This window comes from Phalacrocorax aristotelis, chromosome 3, assembly GCF_949628215.1.
Source record: "Phalacrocorax aristotelis chromosome 3, bGulAri2.1, whole genome shotgun sequence".
Classification (NCBI taxonomy): Eukaryota; Metazoa; Chordata; class Aves; order Suliformes; family Phalacrocoracidae; genus Phalacrocorax; species Phalacrocorax aristotelis.
The window spans coordinates 61,517,870-61,535,149 of record NC_134278.1 but is presented as its reverse complement, the minus strand read 5'-3'; the positions used below and the strand labels follow the sequence as shown (position 1 = coordinate 61,535,149).

Below are 17,280 nucleotides of genomic sequence, written 5' to 3'. Positions count from 1 at the left end.
AATGTTGACACTTACACATAGCTTTTATGCTTGTTCTCCCAGAGGCTTGCTCAGTTTTGCACACTTCCAAGTATAAGGATATGTCTATGTACGTGCCTATAGATATATATAAATACACACACCCGCGCGCGTACGTGTATATCTGTATCTCTCTAACTTTTCTTATTTGTGAAAAATTGCCATTATGGGATTTTTAGTCAGTAGATGGCTGGTGGGTTTTCTGCCTGAATTCCTACAGCATGCATATTTTCATCATATTCCACTGATACCGAGCTGCAGATGGCGTTGCTTTGTAGTTCAAAATGTTTATGAGCACATAAATCTGAATACTGAAAGTGCTGTGTAATAATAGATATATTATTACTTGATACTATTTGCAAGTTGTGTTACTTGCACTATGAGTTTGTGTTAAAATGCATGTCTCCTGCACCTTTCCAAAGTTCTGTTTAGATCTGAAAAGTGGAATTCCTAAAAGCCAAATTCAGAAAACTATGAATGCTTGAAAATCAGCTTTTTTGTTATTCCAGACTTCAGATGTTTCTGCTCTACAAGGGTGTGTGCAAAGTTGAGTCTGTGAATGACACTTTTTTTTTAAGTGCTTTGATTAATCTCTAGCAGCAGTTAAGGTAGAGAGTGATTTTGTTCATTAGCTGGGATTGCAGGGTGAGTCAGACATTAATCACTGGAGCCTGAACATTCTTTGAAATACACTTAAAATTGCTGTACAGAAGCCTCAGTCACACTAATGTGTTGCTGTGATCATCTGGAGTGGCTGACAAAATGCCTTCTTTCTTTCTCCTGTGAATGTTACAGCAACACCACTAGAAAAAGGTGGTTTATTTTGATCTTCAGAGGAAATATGAAAACAAATATAGAATTAAAAAGGGGGAGGGCCTGTTCAATGTTATACTTCATGAAGTTTGTTAAGCTGATTAAATCAATACAATGTACATATTAAAAACATGCAAAATACGACATGCCATTAAAAACACCAATATAAGTTTAAAATAATGAAAAACATAACTTTAAAGACTTGACTTTTTCTGTAACCTAATTTAATCCATCATTTGTAACAAAGTTGCAGAAAATGGAATGCCAGATAAGTGAGAAATGAATAAAAAATGTGATATGTACCACATCATGCATGCATTCACACAGAATCCAAAATGCAACAGTATGTGCAAGTACATTAATTTGACGAGATGTTTACTTATTGCACAATGTTGTTCTAAATGCATCTTTTCCTAAGATTAGCAGTTGATATTTGTACCCATGGAAAGACTGGGAAGTGGTTTGCTTATTCTGAATGCCTTAAGGAACAGCATTCTTTAATACTTACAGCTAATCTTCTTATCTTACCTACCATTTCCAATAGATTGCATTGCAGTTTGAGGAAGAATATATTCACCTGAAAAGGGGGGTGGGGTACAAATAACTCATCCAAAGACAGCAACATTCTTAAAATAATTAAGACAGTATTTAGGTGTTTGACTTGAATCCCAGACTCGCTTACTAAAAGAACTCACGCATTAGATTCCATTTTCCCATCAACTCGTTGCAGACTTTAAGGCACTTAACAGAGAAATTACGCATATCATTTTTTTTCTTTACTCATTCTTAAATTTCCATCTGGAAAACGGTGAAAAGTACAGCAAGAAAGGGACATAGTGTGAAACTTCCATTTTTCATGCCACTTATGCCAAGTATTACTTCAGCCATTCTACAACAATGTAGGTGAAGGAAGACCAAAGTCGCTTAATAATTTCAACAACATCTGGGGCCGAAACAGTAAAGGTCTGTAAATATAGCACGCTTTGCAGCATTTACAAAAAGATGAAGCCTCTGTGTTAGTCTGTAAGCATATGTTAACGGTTCCTTTTCTTGGTAATTTGCCACGTGCTTACATAGGTGGAGTGTGAAGAGGAGGAAACTCAGCAGAAGGTGCATGGTTGTTTTTTTACAATTAAATCTGGCTGTAGCTGCCTGCCTTGTTAGCACCCTAAACTTTCTGTGGATTTAGTCTGAATAGTGCCTTTTCACTTTACTATTTTGTTTCCTTTATTTAACTGTTTGATTCTAAGGGTCTTTTTTTTATTTACTTGATGGTACCTTTTATGTTCATTTTGGTTTGTGTTTGTTTTTTTTGGTTTTGTTTGTTTTGTCTATGTGGCTTAATTTCACAGAGCAATTCCTTGAGAGTAGACGGGGAAAATATTTATGTCAGACATAGCAATTTAATGTTGGAGGTTTGTATATAAGAAACACTTCACCTTCTCACGGGCTGCCAAGCTGCATGGGATGGGAGGTCACCTGCAGGCTGTTATGGACACAGTGCATGAAGTGCATGGGGGGAAACCAGCTTGGAAATGTTGCATGTCATTGTTCTAGTTTGAGTTTAAATTAAAAACAAAACAAACCCCAAGAAATCCAAACAAAAAGAAATGTTAGCTTGAATGTTGAATGTATATTTTGTATATTTTTGCTAGATGTTTTCAAGGTGGCAATTGGGAATAATAGCCCTATTTAGATAAAGCAAACACATAGGTCCAATTCATTGAACATAGCGGTGGCACAGGCTGCCCAGAGAGGTTGTGGAGTCCCTTCCCTGGAGTCATTCAAAACCCACCTGGACGCGTTCCTGTGCCCCCTGCTCTGGGTGTGCCTGCTCAAGCAGGGGGGTTGGACGAGATGATCTCCAGAGGTCCCTTCCAACCCCTACCATTCTGTGATTCTGTGATAATCCTAAATGGTATTTTTATACATTGCTCCCCAACGTGCGCATTTTCTCTTGAGCAGGGTTTCTAGTTTTGACCAGTTTAATCAACCTTTATCCAATACATTATCTGAATAAATGGAGCTAGTAAGGCACAAGCAGTGATAGAAATATAGAAAAAATAATTACGGTTTTGACACTCATTGATTATTTTTTTTTTTAGGACCTTTGAGAAATGTATACGAGGATCAGATTTTTAAAGGGAATATTTATGTATGCTTCTGAAATCTTTGCCTTATTTTTTTGCTTTTAAAATGGAAGTAATTCTTGCTTCCTTAAGGTTGGTTTTCACTGAAGATGAACAACAAGACCTTTGAACAGTATGTTAATGTGTAGTGCGTTGTCACTGAAGTAGAGATTTTTATTATAAGAATTTTCATATAGTCTGTTAATCTGGATTATTTCATCAAAGACTGTAGTTATAATCAGTGTCATTTAACTTGTGGTTAACAACATAAACTAGTAACTTCAAACTTTTTAAAAATTCCTACAACTGTCCCTATTATATTAATCCAGATGGGGCTATAAATAATTCCCTCTGTCACAAAAAACTGTCTTTTTAAAAGTCATTGGTTTTGTTCAGTAATAAGGAGATGTATGGATCACAGTAACCCAACTAATACGTTTCTGGCTTTTTGCAGCTTTTGGTCACTTATTGAAACTTTGCTTGTGTATAACTTACTAAAGCACTGAAAGTGTGCATTGCATAACTGTGCTTTGATCAAGACCAAGAAACATGCCTTGTGTCAAGCCAAGACAGGTTTTAAAATTGACATGATTGTTACGAGCTTCAGCTGGGTAACAGAATGCCTTTGGCATAGGGTTTTACTTCACTGAGAAAATACATACTTTAGGGGGACATATTTAATGTCTCGTTTGTTAGTCCTAGATTAAAAGTGAAGCATTGGCCCTGTGACAATATGAACTCACTGAGTTGCCAGAAGGAAAGAGAGGTTCTTAGTGTTCAAAGTGCATGTGTGAATACGCACAGAATTAGGAAATAGGTGTGCAGCACCAAACTGTTACTGGTGCTAAACATGCAAGTGAAAAGAAACTAGAAACTGATGAGTTTGTACTGGGTTTGGATTTTTCATGACTTGAGATGGGGTGTCTTTGCATTGTGAGCACTGACTATAAAAATCCTAACCAAAATGTTAAATTTCAAAACATTGTTACGAAGTATATAAAATCTTTGTACAAAACCCAGATGCTTTACCTAAATTATTGTATCTGATTACATTCTTTTGATAAGACTTCACTAATAATCATGTCTGCATTGATATTATTCCATTTTAAGCCTCAGTCTTTTAATTCTATACTAAAAATGGATCTGAGGCTTAAACTCAAATTTCATCAGAGAATACCGAAAAAATATTCTGTGTTAGAGTGTGCATAACCAACAGAGGCTTTCCTCAAGACTTGGCATGCTGGAAGGAGGACAGATTATGAAAGCAGAGTGAAATCTGCTCTTCCCACCGAAGTCCAGCATTGTATTTAAAGGATAATGAATTTCTAAGAGAGCTAAGCAGATTTTTGTCTGTTTACCAGAAGAGTTATGTTTCTGCATAGTTCCTCATCCTTATGCCTGCCCCTGTATCTGGTATGAGGTGAAAAACTAGCTTGTAGTTATTTGATCCAAGGTGCTGCAGCTTAGCCTCAATGGGTCATCACAAAATCTAATTCGATATTCACACTGTGGTGTTCCCTTTGGCACTTGCCTATGTAGGCTCAATTTAGAGAGAACATGTCTTCGGTATCGGTGTGCACAAAAACTATCGCTGCTTGAGTGTTGTGTTTGCTGTCAGGTTCTTCAATGTGGAATTGGCAGAGATCTGGCTTTAAGTCTTCAAATCTGATTCTTTCAGTAAGTTTAAGCCTACATGACAGGCACAATGAGTAGCCCCTCTGAAGTTATGCAGGTGTTAGGTGCTTGCATATTTGGCCCTGTAGTATTGTCTTCACAGAAGTATTTTTCATGGAGCTTGTAATATCAAGAGAGATGCATTTTTATAATGCTTATTAGGTTGGACAGTTCTTTCTCACAGCTGCCTTCAGTAATGTTAGTTTGCAGCATCCCAAAATGCTTGCTTCTGTGCTTAAAAATTGTAGATGAAAGCAACTACTGGAAACTATTATTTTTCATATGGTTAGTAGTTTAATGTTTTAGATGAAAATAGCTATGTTAAATAACCATGCACAGCATGATTTTCTGTTTGCCTTAAAACGCGGAAGAAATAGCGTAAGAATGGCCCTTCATTACAAAAACAAAATATAAAAAACATCTTAGTTTCCTTATAGCTTTAAACGTTTTAGTTTAAGACACTCCAGAGAAGAATAGCTCTTCAGACACAAGGCACTTTCCTTGGTTTGGTTGGGGTTTTTTGTTTGTTTTTTTCCAGTTAAGTTTGCTTTTGTTGTCGTGTTTTGTCCTACTTTGTTTTACATTGCGGGTTTGCAAGGACCTGGATAAGACCCAGGACGACTTACTGAAACACCAGGCTAGCATTAGTGAGCTCAAGCGCAATTTCATGGAATCCACACCTGAACCACGCCCAAATGAGTGGGAAAAGCGGCGTATCACACCTCTGTCCCTACAGACACAAGGGGTATGTCATTGCAGACACCTGTCCGCATGCGTTTCCGTACAACCCTGTATGTAATATAGTAAATGCAGTTTGTCCTTTAGATTAACACTTTCTCTGGCTAATGTAATATTTGTTTATACTAAGTATACATTAACTTTTTACCATTGGACCTGACTTTAAATAATGTGTGGAATTTTATTCTTCTACAAGACCAACTGAATTAGAATCCCTAGAAGAAAATGGAAGTAATGGCAGTATTTTGCTGTGTGTTAAGGGCAGCTTAAATTTCACTCTGTTTTACACAGATTGATGGAGACAACTTTTCAGTGACAGTAGAATTTTTCCCTCCTTTTTCCTCTCTAACTTTTCTTAGACAGCTTGTGCATAAACATACACACAGCCTGTGTGTTGTTTCAGAAGGACCTTACATGAACATAGTTTAGTGTTGACTTCTTCAGGACATATTTCATGTAGTTGTTAAGCTTTACTCACCTTAATCTCCAGAAGTCTGTAAAATTAATTTACTTTTTCTCTATACTTCCTTCCTGACTGAACCTTAAAAAAGCAGTTTGGAAAACGGTTTTCTACAAATATCATCCTGAATGCTTGTGGCAAGGAAACTACCCAAATAAATTTCTCTTGCTGTTGTGAAACTTAAGCTTTATGAGGAGATATTTGCTGCTTCTTTCATAGAGTAGAAGAGCAAATCAGTCTTTGAAAGCAATCAGTTTATCTTCTGTTGTTATCCTTTTCTTCCACCATTGTTCCTACCCTTCCCTCCTAAATGTATTGTTGTCCTGTGCCATTAAGTTCTGAAGTATTCTCCTCAGTCCCCAGAGAGGTGAACTTTCAATTAAGCTTGCTTGATGCTACCAAACGATTTTTTGATAAGAAAACATTATTTCAGTACAATACTTAAGCAATCTGAACTGTATGTGCATACAGCTAGTACAGTTACTGACTGTATGGATCACTTATTCAATGACTGTCTTGTTAATTTTGGTTATCACCAAGAAATTATTCCTCAAATTTCTGAGTAGTACCTGAATATTTCTACACATAGTGGTATATGCTAGTATATGCCTAGATACAAATGCTGGTCAAATTTTCAAATATCCATGACACATTGGTTCATTTAACAGCTATAAATATCTTTTTGGTTAAAATGACATTTATGTAAAAGTGTAACTCAGTTTTTGTTATGTGGTTGTGTGTATTTTCTGTGTTGATTTCTTTGTATTGAAGTTGAGGCCCCTCTAAGTTCTTTTATCTCTGGGTTGTTTTTGTTCCCCCTCATCTAATATGTTGTCACTTTCAGATGATTTGGCTTTTATGTTATATATAGTGTGTGTCTGTCTCATTGCTTGTTGACTTACACTGGTTTTATAAAATGAAAACCAAATAGAAAAAAGGAGACCACATTTTCCAAGTGAAAACGCTGCCTGGGAAGGAGAAGCAATGGACCGCAATGCCATGGATTGCTGGAGCAAAACCAGAGGAAACCGATAAGGTGGCTGCCCTGAAACCTACTGCCTTTTTGCTGTATCCACTGTGGGCTAGCTTAGGCACTTCTTTCCTCTTCCCCCTCCTCCCCCCCTGATGGAGAGAACTTTTTAAGCCAGTACTGAAAGGACAAGGTTGAGATGTCAACCAGGATCTTTGTGTGTGTGTATATATATACAGACATGTATGAATGCCAGCTTAAACACCAAACTAGCTGTGTTCTGAATGGCTACCATTTTTGAAAAGAAAACCAACGTTTTTCACCAGAAAATTACTGTATGTTGACTAGGATGACAGCAAAACATGTGTTTCCATTCTGTTAGGAAATGATTGTCTGCGGTTATTTGACACTTCACACAAGAACTTTTGCTTTACATGTTCACTATGTAATCATTCTTCAAATCAATACTGCTGTAGAAGCAGCTTCATTTCAAAGGCAACCTGGTTCTGAGTACCTCCACGCTTCTGTACCTTTCTCTTCATCCAGGAAAAGAGGGAGGTTTTCTCCCCCATTAGCTGGTTTAACATTTATGCAGTGAAAACCACCATCTAACCAGGGGGACTATTAGCAGTATGATAGTGATGATGGGTAGCAATTGTGATGTTGCTTTTTTTACATCAGTTTTGGACTATCTTCCACCACCTAGGAGTGGGGGCAAAAGTAGGTTAATGCAAAGCTATCAGTCCTGTTTCAGTGACATACATAAATATGAGGTTTGGGAGACAGTAACAAATAATTCCATCCTGAATTATTTGTTGATGGATGTAGAGAGGTTTGCATTCAAGTGTTTTGTTACACCCAATTCATAAACTTGCTGGTATTAGTAGACTAATACATTGCTCAGTCCTATTCCTGGACTGTATGGTTCTTTGCCTACCTTTTAGGATATTTGGGCAACAGACGAGAGTAAAGCAGGGATACCGCTGCTATTATTTTTTCTTTTCTTCCTTCTTTTGCTCCAGTGAAAATACTTGCAAATAAGTAACTTTGTGTATGAGAAATATTATTTTGGGTGCATGTTGTTTGTGCCACTACTGTATTGCTGTAGTCCCATAAATGCACAGCATCTGTGACTTAATTATAACAAATTGTGACACATTGATATGTATGTCACAAGTAAATATGTGAAATGTTATGTTATGGATTCCCACAATATTTGGGTTTTTCTTAGACTCCCCCCTCCCTCCCACTTCTAGACAGTATTTCTTCTTAGTGTATATGACTACGTACCAGAAGGAATTTGCTGGGAATTTAAAAATCTTCACAGGCTAATACATTATTATAAATATAATAATTTGATTAAAAGTGACAATTCGATCTATACATTTCATAATTTTTACTAAATGCCTGTTTGGGGAACAGGGGTTACATTATCAAACAAATTGTGTGATTGGGGTTTTCCTTTTGAAAGAATAGAAGATCTAAACATTTGAAGGTGGTAAAATGCAAGAAGATGGGTGGTATGTGCCTGTCTTTGATGATCTACATATGTGAGGAGAGAGATGTGGACACAGTCTGACCACATACCACATGGAGATTTATTTTTCCCCATGCCTTTTTTTACTGCTTTGAGTTGTTAGAAAACATGTGGTACCAGAATACGGTAGAAGGAGTGTTGTGAACATTTTTTCCTTTTGAGGTAATCTATTAATAGATGAACATTTATTGTGCGCAGTAAACTAGGGAAAGAAAGTGGGGGTGAGGAACATATTGCCCTGATTGATACTGAATGTTGCACAAGGGCAGATTTAACAGCTTGCACTCACATTACATTTTCCTAGCCACCTTCGAAATATAATTAAAATTTTATTGTAGGGAAAAAATATAGGCGTTCTTTTTCTTCTCCTTCTCTGTTCTTCTGCGTGCCGTATGTGTTGTAGTATACACACAGTAGCATGGCGTCTCTCACGTCTGTTCTGATTCTACATTGCTACTCACACAGTGAGTCCACACGGACTGCAGTTGTCTGCATGGCACCTTGGCTTTCCTCTGGTGTGTGCTTCTGCCATGGTTCTCTAGTACTGTTTCCTAAGACAGAAATGTATATTATTGAATGTTGTCAAGATGTGCGCTATGTCCATGTTTAAGTATTTGTTAACTTTATTGGCTTTTTATTTTAACTGTTTTTACTTCTAACTTACTACAAGGTCTAAGAGGTCGTGGAAGGAAAGCTGGAATAAAGAATTTTAGCCTTTTCAGAGCTTGTACCCACCTGAATTTTAAAAGTTGGCTTTACCATACAGATTTATGGTACTACAGAAAACACACCAGACTCTGGACATAATTTATGCTTTAAAGTAATCTATCCTTTTATGTGTATTTGAATAAAAGAAGTGTTCCCAGTAGAATGGGAAAGGCTTTTTGAAAACAGATTAGTTGAAAGGAATTTGCTTAGGTTATTTAAGCATTTGAAAAACAAATGTATAACATATATTGTAAAGAAAACCTCATTTCAGCTCTGTGGGTATGTATGGTTTAAAGCGAATGTATTTGAGTACCCTGAAGCTCTGAGCCAATTAGGCATCAGAAGATGTTAAAAATTGATTTTTTTAAAAAAGGGAAAAATCCCAGTAGTAAATACAGAATTACTGCCTAAGTAAACTGTTCTGCTTGGAAAAAATCCATGGAAATGTTACTGTTTTTGATTTTTATAGTGTGAAACGCATGGAGGAGAGATGCAGTATCAGCGTACGACTGTGTGTTGTGACAGCAGATCTTTGTCCCTGTCCTTGCTTCTGCCCTGCTGTGCTCCTGCAGCCCAGCCCTTCGCCTTGTCCTGTCTCTCTTGCCAAGCCTTTCCTTCGTAGGTCGCCGCGGCTCCGTCCCTCACTGTTTAATTCTTTGCTTTCCGTTTCCTAACCCGTCTAGAGCCTAGAAGAGGAGATAACGTCCATTTTGTTTAGTAAGGAGGGCTTTTGCGCGGGCTCCAGAGGGCCCTTCGCCGCCGCCAGCGTGGGGCCAGCAGAGGGCGCTGCGGGGGAGGAGACCGCCGCCTCGGCCGCGCCGCCCCCTCAGGTGCTTCCCCTCCCCCCCGCCAACCCCCTCAACCCCCGCCGGGCCCGCGCCCGGCTAACGGTCCGCCACCCGCCGGCTTAAAAACGCTAGAGGGGCGGCCTGCACCTTGCTTGTCGCGTACCGGAGCCGGTAAGCTGGTTGCTGTTATGAGAGGGGAGAGGGACCCAGCTGGAGAGCTGGGTTCTCTATTTGCAATGCTCAGGAAGTGATAATTGGTGCTTGCTTCTTTTAAGCTTCACCAGGAATGCTGGCTTACACACTGTAGGTGCTTTGCTTGGTAAACAGCAGTAAAAGCCAGGATTAAGTCACAGATGATGTGCTGACTTTTATATTCTTTTTCATCTAAACTCAAATTCTGCTGCAAACCATTTGCTAAAAATACATTAGAACAAAAAGACTAGCTAATATGTAATTTATGGTGGACTTTCCAGGATATCCATCACAGATTATTTTGTTACAGAACAAATACTAAGATAACTGCTTTAATCTCATCATTTTGGCTCCAAACTGAATCCTAATGAGATCAACTTGGTAATCATGTATTGCTACTCTGACAACATACCACCCTAAACAACCTCCCTCTTATTATCTGTTAAGTTTCATAAAGTAACAGACCAAAGATGAACAACTAATAAAATCTTCAATACTTTTTTATGGTTTATTTTATTTTATTTTGTATGATGATAATCTGATCATAGAATGCTAAAGAGGTTTGGTGTTTTGGTTTCTTTTTTTTTTTTACTTTCCCTTAATATTATTTATTCTTAATTCCTGACTTAACTGAGAGAAATAACTGCCTCTGTAGCATCACTTGCCAGTGCATTCATGCTTTTATTTTCATTCTTTCATAATTACATTCTTATCCTAATTAATAATGTGCATAATTCTTACCTACTTTTGAATGGAATATTTCAATGAAGTGGAAAGAAAAGAGCATAGTTCTATGTGAGTCTTGCAGTGCATTCACAGTATCTGTCCAGTATCACGTATATATATTGTTAAAGCTTGCTTGGAGGATGTTACACTGCTGAAAAGGGTTATGCATTGATTTTTTTTTTTCCCTCTGATTGCTTTTTGTTTCACAGAGACATGCTTCCAGAACAGAAGGTCCTTGTACTGGAGTCAGCGATGCTGATAAGGTTCTACTGATTTTTTTTCCCATAGTTAAATTTGGCTCTAACTCTCCCAATCCATCTTCATTCTTTCTTTCCTTCCTTTTTCAGTTAACCATCACAACCATCTTTTGCCTTCTACATGACATGAACCAGCCATCAGCTAATTTTGTTTCCATCATTTTAATTTATTCATGTACTCTACTTTTGTTTTTCCTCATCCATGTTTTTTGTGCAGAGTTCACATGAGACTCTGGACATAGTGGAGGAGAAGAAGCAGGCAGAGGTTGGGATAGAAGAAACACTAGTCATAGACGAAACCAACAGAGGGAAAATGCGAGTTGCCACTGATGCTGGGGAAACATGTAAGGTGGAGCATCTGTCAAAAAAGGACTCTTCATCATTGCCGTCAGATAGTAGCAGCAGCAGCAGTAGTAGTGAGAGTGAGGATGAAGAGGTGGGAGAATACCAGCCACATCATAGGGCAATTGAGGAAGTCATCAGGGAAGAACAGGAAGAAGAGGAAGATGTGAAAAGGAAAGAACACGAAGAAAAAATACAGCATGTGGAAGCCGCATCAGAAGACAGTAAACTAAATGTACCAGTTGAGCACACACAAGCTGAAGATTTGGTCCAGGAAAATGCAGTTACAATAGCTACAGAAGAGAAGAATTTATCAGAGGAAATTAAGCAAGATTTAGGTGAAGAAAAAGAGGCAGAACAGCTCAAACTCAATGGAGATGTGTCTCATGTTGACATTGATGTTGCACCACAAATAATTTGTTGTTCTGAGGTAAATGGTAGAACAGTTTGACAACTAGATTAAGCAGAGTTATTTCTTGGGGTGAAAATATACCTGCCTTTCTTCTTCTCCTATTTCTCCAGCTCTTCAGGCATCCAACAAGATTCAGATCATTTGGAAGGGGAAACCATTAATGAGCAGAGAAATTCTGTCTCCTCCAGTTATGGTTTCTGAGTTTTTGCTAGAACTGAGGCAAACCTTCCGAAGACTGCCATCACCTTTTTATCTCCCCCTTATTTTATACGCACATATTTAATGTATATTTATGATTTACGTGTTTCTAATGATTTAAGTCTTGTCTTGTCTATTTGTCAATTGTTTTTGATACGTCCATGATACGTAATTGTGATTGGAAAACTATTGGTGGCTGAAATCAGAAAACACATCATAAATTTTTGTTCCTTTTTCCCCCCTCATTGCTCACTGCTCTTTTTGCCTGTTTTTTCTTTTTAAAAATTATATTCATTTATAGACTAGAACAAGTATGGCTAGAAATTGCATAGATGAGAGCACTGCATTATAATCTTACTATGAAGTCTTCTAGTGCAGTAGCTATGTAGGGAAGCATGCATGGGTTCCAGTCACAATTAGTTGTTTTAAGCCAATCAAGGTTCATTTCTGGGCAAACTTTATACAGAAACAGAAAGGGAAAAAAAATTAAGTGAAGCTGGCATGATCTTCTGCTGAGTTTTTCAATAATTGGGCAGGGTTTTTCCCTAGTTGGCGACCTGCTTGTTCTTGTAATGGTGGCAATTCTTTTTTCTTTGCACTTAAATCCAATCGGCTTCCCTTCTTTCTTTTGTTGTCTTTTGCGTACACAGGTGTTCTGATTAGTGATGTGAAAGAACTTGTTCATAAGACCTTTAGAGGTTGCAGGCACCCACACTTCCTAAAAACATAGCTAGTTTGGCAGAAGGGGAGAAGGGCTGCTGCATGTGCAAGTGTCAGACTTCTTTCTGGGACTCCAGCCGTGTGCATCAGAAATCAATGGGAGATAGCAGCTGATGCATGTAGAAAGCTACCCGAAGGCTTTACTAGATTTTTTTTAAAAAGTTTTTAAATATATCGAAAATCTGCTCCAATAAGCCAGAAGTTCACTGGCTTACAGACCCCTGGTTAATTTCTTTCTTCATGATAATGCAGAGAACTAGATAATTCTAACTGGCTAAAATGTCTTTTTAGGATTGTTGTCAAAAGAAGCCATTGATTTCCAGAATTATTACATTTAATGTAGACTGCTTAAAATCTAATTGCTAAAGCTTTTTTTTCTGTTCCAGAAGTAGTACATATTAAAAAGTGAACCTTTTATTTCATTTCCTTGGAATTTCTAGTCCTTATTTGCAGTTTGACTGAGCAATGATAGGTATTTTCCCAGATTAATTCTAATATGAGTTTATCCATTTGAGCTAGCTATCAACTTCCTTATGCAAACTAAGGTTGGTTTTTTGTTGTTTTGCTTTTTGGTTTTTTTTTTTACTCCCCTAGTTTGTCAAGGTTATTAGGAGATAAAATTTTCCTACCATCTTCTTTAGATACTAGAGGGCTGGTGTTTTAGTCTCCATTTCACTTTACTTGTTTATTGCATGCTTTTTAAGTGGGAAGAGATTCAAATACTTATCTTACTGTTATGCTTATCTTGAGTGTTTGGATGTGTTTTCTTGGTCCACTTTACAAACCTTCTTCTGCCTTTTGAATTGATTGGTTACTTCTTGCACCACAGCCTCCAGTAGTGAAAACAGAGATGGTAACCATTTCGGATGCCACACAGAGAACTGAAATCTCCACTAAAGAAGTTCCAATTGTTCAAACAGAAACTAAAACTATCACATATGAATCCCCACAGGTATGGTGGCTGGGTTATTATATTGTTTGCAAGCTTATTTTTATTCCAGTTACTTAGAGATCAAAATATAATGTCCAAAAAATGCTTTTCAAAAACCTATACTTTTTTCTAGCAGCAAAAATTATGTTTTGGCAATGAATTATGAATTGAAATGTATGTAGACAGAGCGGTGTTACTCCTAAAGTTCTAAGTGGCGTTTTTGTTTACTTGTTTTTTTATATAAGGACTTAGTTGCTGTCTCCAAGTGTACAACTCATTTTTAGTTTTGGCAACTTGATTAAAATATCTCATTGCTCCTGAAAGGAACACATAATTTTGATTGTAAATTTTCCACAAGAATGAACTGTAACAACAGTCTTACATGGTTCAGCAAACCTCGATGGCTTCTGTTTAGATTTGAGTTCTAACTGAACTAAAGAACGTGTTTAGTAAGAAAACCATCCTTTTCTCCTGTGTAAACAAAACTTTTGAATGCCAAAATATAAAAATACTGTTTTTTTCCCCTTACAGTTTGATGGCAGTGCTGGAGGCAATGCTGGTGTGCTGCTGAGTGCACAGACAATTACATCAGAGTCAATTTCTACTACCACAACTACACACATCACAAAGGTAAAATATGATGTCTCTGAACTAAAAAAAAAATTAAAACCCAAAACCTCAAGATTAAGTCTGACATCAAATTTCTCATATATCTGATACTTTATTGAAGCAAGCTGACTTGAAATGCATTGGATTCGTTCCAGACACGTGTGAGAGTTAATATGAACAGAGAAGCCCTAATGAATAAGCAGGAATATCTGGGAACAGGACAGGGAACGGGAGAGACATCTGATTAGGTTTTTTAAGTATTCTTTTAGGTCTTATTTCTGTGTTTGACAAATGAATATGTACCTAAATTTTTACAGTTTCAGACCTGTCATCACTCTGATACATTAACAAAGATTCTGTAAGGTAACTGATTTGTCTGGGGTCCACAGGAGCTCTGCTCATGGCATCTGTCATGAGGATGACCTGAAACAGTGTTTTCTCAGCCTTAGTTGATCATCCTTGTGCTGCTGGGTTTAAAGCATATTTGAAAACAGACCATACCACTAGATCACGTAGCAGGCATATTTTGCTGCTGAATTATGTGCTCTGCATTCCATGCTTGATAAAGAAAAGAAAACTCAGCAGGACATACGTCTGTTCCAGTGTCGTGTAACGTTTCATGCCAGAGTGGTAGAACTACCAAAGTGTGGTGGTGGTGATTATTATTACTAATTTTTGTAAATATTTATCAGATATTAGGCATGCCTCAACAACACAGTTTTGAGCTCTTGTCATTGAACTCTTAGCATAGGTTTCCAACAAAATTACAGAAACTTTTGTTTAGGGTGAAGGAAAAGCAAAGAAGGAAACAAGGTGTGAGTTAGGGATTCCCCCCCTTCCCCTGAGACAAGAAGTTTCGCGTTATTGCAGAATGCAAGAATAACTCACTGCTCACTGGATATACATTCCGTGCATATATTCTTAAGATTGAAAGTTGTATTCACAGAACGACAGTGGAGGCATGATAGAAAGTTGTCATATAAAAGTCACATAAAATAAAGTGAGGTCAGAATCTAAAATGTGTATGTTTTGTAACACAGGCTAGTCAACAGGTCCTTTTCAGTCTCCTGCTCCCTTTTGGAATCATTAAGCCACTACCCTTTTAGGAAAAAGTCTTTATGCAATAAATTGTGCTACCACAGCTTAGGAGGGAGAGGGGGGAAGGTGGACACTTACTTGTCAAGTTCAGATGTCAAATAATGCAGCTTTTAGGGAGGAACCATTAAAGAAAGTGGTTTCAGTCTTGTCTTTTACTAAAAAATTACTGGGATTTCCATAATGTAGCAGATCCTTATCTTATAGACTGCTTATCGCTGATTCAAAAGGCTGACTTTTCTAAACTTTTTATTTTACACCCTAAACTGTTCATTATTGATAAATAACATGCCAAAATAGTTTTAATATTCTAATGGTTTTCTTAACAAGTCATCTTGGATCTTTTCTAATATGGTCAGTGTATCTTAAGTAGTAGTTTGTTCTTTTCTCTTATAAAGGTCAATTTAAAAAAAAAAAGGCATATAATGTTGTTTCTGTGAGAATTCTTCTGTAAGATAAAATGTTTTAATCATTAGAGTGGGAAATGAAGAAGCAAAGCACAAAATTATTTCCATCAGCAATGTGAAATATATTGAAAATATATCACTGAGGTCTACGAACAGCAGAACTGAAAACCAGATCATCTTTCTATTTAATGACATAGAAGGTCTTCAGAGACTGAGAAGAGTCCCATGATAGACAGTTTGAAATCAAAGAAAAGAATCCTGGAATTCCCTTGTTGCCAGATTGGTGTAGGGGAAGAAGGGGGAATTCCAGTTTGCCTATCTCGATCTGTTCAAACTTGGGCTCTAGTAACAGAGGCAATTATCTATTAGTTGTTTTTTATCAAGTTTAGCAATTACTAGAATGTAACTACCTGTGTAACTGAAAAAGGAAAGGATGGTTTAGCACCGAGAATATTTACTACTAATTGCAAGTTGGTCACAGAAATATATTTGCTTCAGTGTGACAGAAAGGAGCGCTTTCTGGCAATATGGAATAATTAGAAAGGATGTTTTCTTCTTTTTTTTTTGTGCTGTGTGTAGATGGTAAAAGGTGGGGTATCAGAGACAAGAATTGAGAAGCGCATTGTCATTACTGGAGATGCAGATATTGACCATGATGAGGTGAGTGTGTAAGCTGTTAACACTTACAATGTGCTTTTTGTAGTCCAGTGAGATATAGATGATATTTCAGAAAGCTGAAATGGGAGAAAGGTAGAGAAGTTGAATAAGAGGGCATAGAAGACCCTGTGACTGTTAATTGTGGCAAAGTTGCTAAGTGATCATGTTTGGTGAATAAGGAGACTTTAGAATATAACTGAAAGACAAACAGCATTTGTAACTTTGCATTGCAGATCATATGAATGGATTTCTTACAATTTTTAAAGGGGTTGCTTTTTTTGGAAGAGACCTGATTTGTTTAGTGCTGCTTTTGCCATTTGGGAAGAAAAGCATTACTAAAATAATCTTATTTTGATGCATTAATCTGGATGGATGGGAGTCTCTACTGCGTTGCATCAGCAACATCTGAATGCAGCGCTCATTTTGGCTGTAAGCTTTGAAATACATTAAAGTGCAAAATGCTTTAATAAGTAGTATTTGGGTTGAATTTATAGAATTCTGTATAAGAGAAATAATTGATCTGCTGGAATCTTATGTAAGTACCTTTCATCTCTATCGGTACTAAAGCAGTATTTTACAACGTCTTAGTTTCTAAGGTTAAAATCACTTTTGCCTGCCTGATTAAGAAGGCTGAATTTAATCAGTACACAGAAAAAAATTGCACTTCCTCAATTAATCTCTTCTTTGTAGTGATGATTACAGTTTTTTTTATTGTTTCCCATCTAAGGAACTATAGCAACACAGTCGATCAACAGTCACTGGATAATCCAAAAGGAAAAGCCTACCTCTTACATAAAGTTGCAGTGAATCCAGTTCTAACTCTATGAAAATTACAGAAATCAACATAACAGGATTTAATATAAAGAGCTCTTGGGGAATTTCATTTCATATTTTGATCT

General features: G+C 37.2%; 1 protein-coding gene across 20 annotated transcripts in view; it reads left to right on the top strand.

The window, feature by feature from the left end:
* The window catches only part of EPB41L2 (erythrocyte membrane protein band 4.1 like 2), a 117,971-nt gene that overhangs the window by 95,301 nt on the left and 5,390 nt on the right, over positions 1 to 17,280 (top strand). For 3 of the 20 annotated variants that reach the window (XR_012659649.1, XM_075087617.1, XM_075087618.1), the window contains 8 exons: positions 2,184 to 2,246; positions 5,233 to 5,379; positions 6,764 to 6,868; positions 10,963 to 11,016; positions 11,228 to 11,782; positions 13,512 to 13,634; positions 14,145 to 14,243; positions 16,304 to 16,384. Coding sequence is in view for 16 of the 20 variants with exons in the window: in XM_075087617.1 (XP_074943718.1) it covers positions 2,184 to 2,246; positions 5,233 to 5,379; positions 6,764 to 6,868; positions 10,963 to 11,016; positions 11,228 to 11,782; positions 13,512 to 13,634; positions 14,145 to 14,243; positions 16,304 to 16,384 (1,227 nt within the window). In the remaining 4 variants the exon portion in view is untranslated. Of the gene's footprint in view, positions 1 to 1,908; positions 1,942 to 2,183; positions 2,247 to 5,232; positions 5,380 to 6,763; positions 6,869 to 9,730; positions 9,878 to 10,962; positions 11,017 to 11,100; positions 11,783 to 13,511; positions 13,635 to 14,144; positions 14,244 to 16,303; positions 16,385 to 17,280 lie in introns of all 20 variants that reach the window. The other 17 variants (XR_012659651.1, XM_075087628.1, XM_075087627.1 and 14 more) reach the window with 13 other exon arrangements.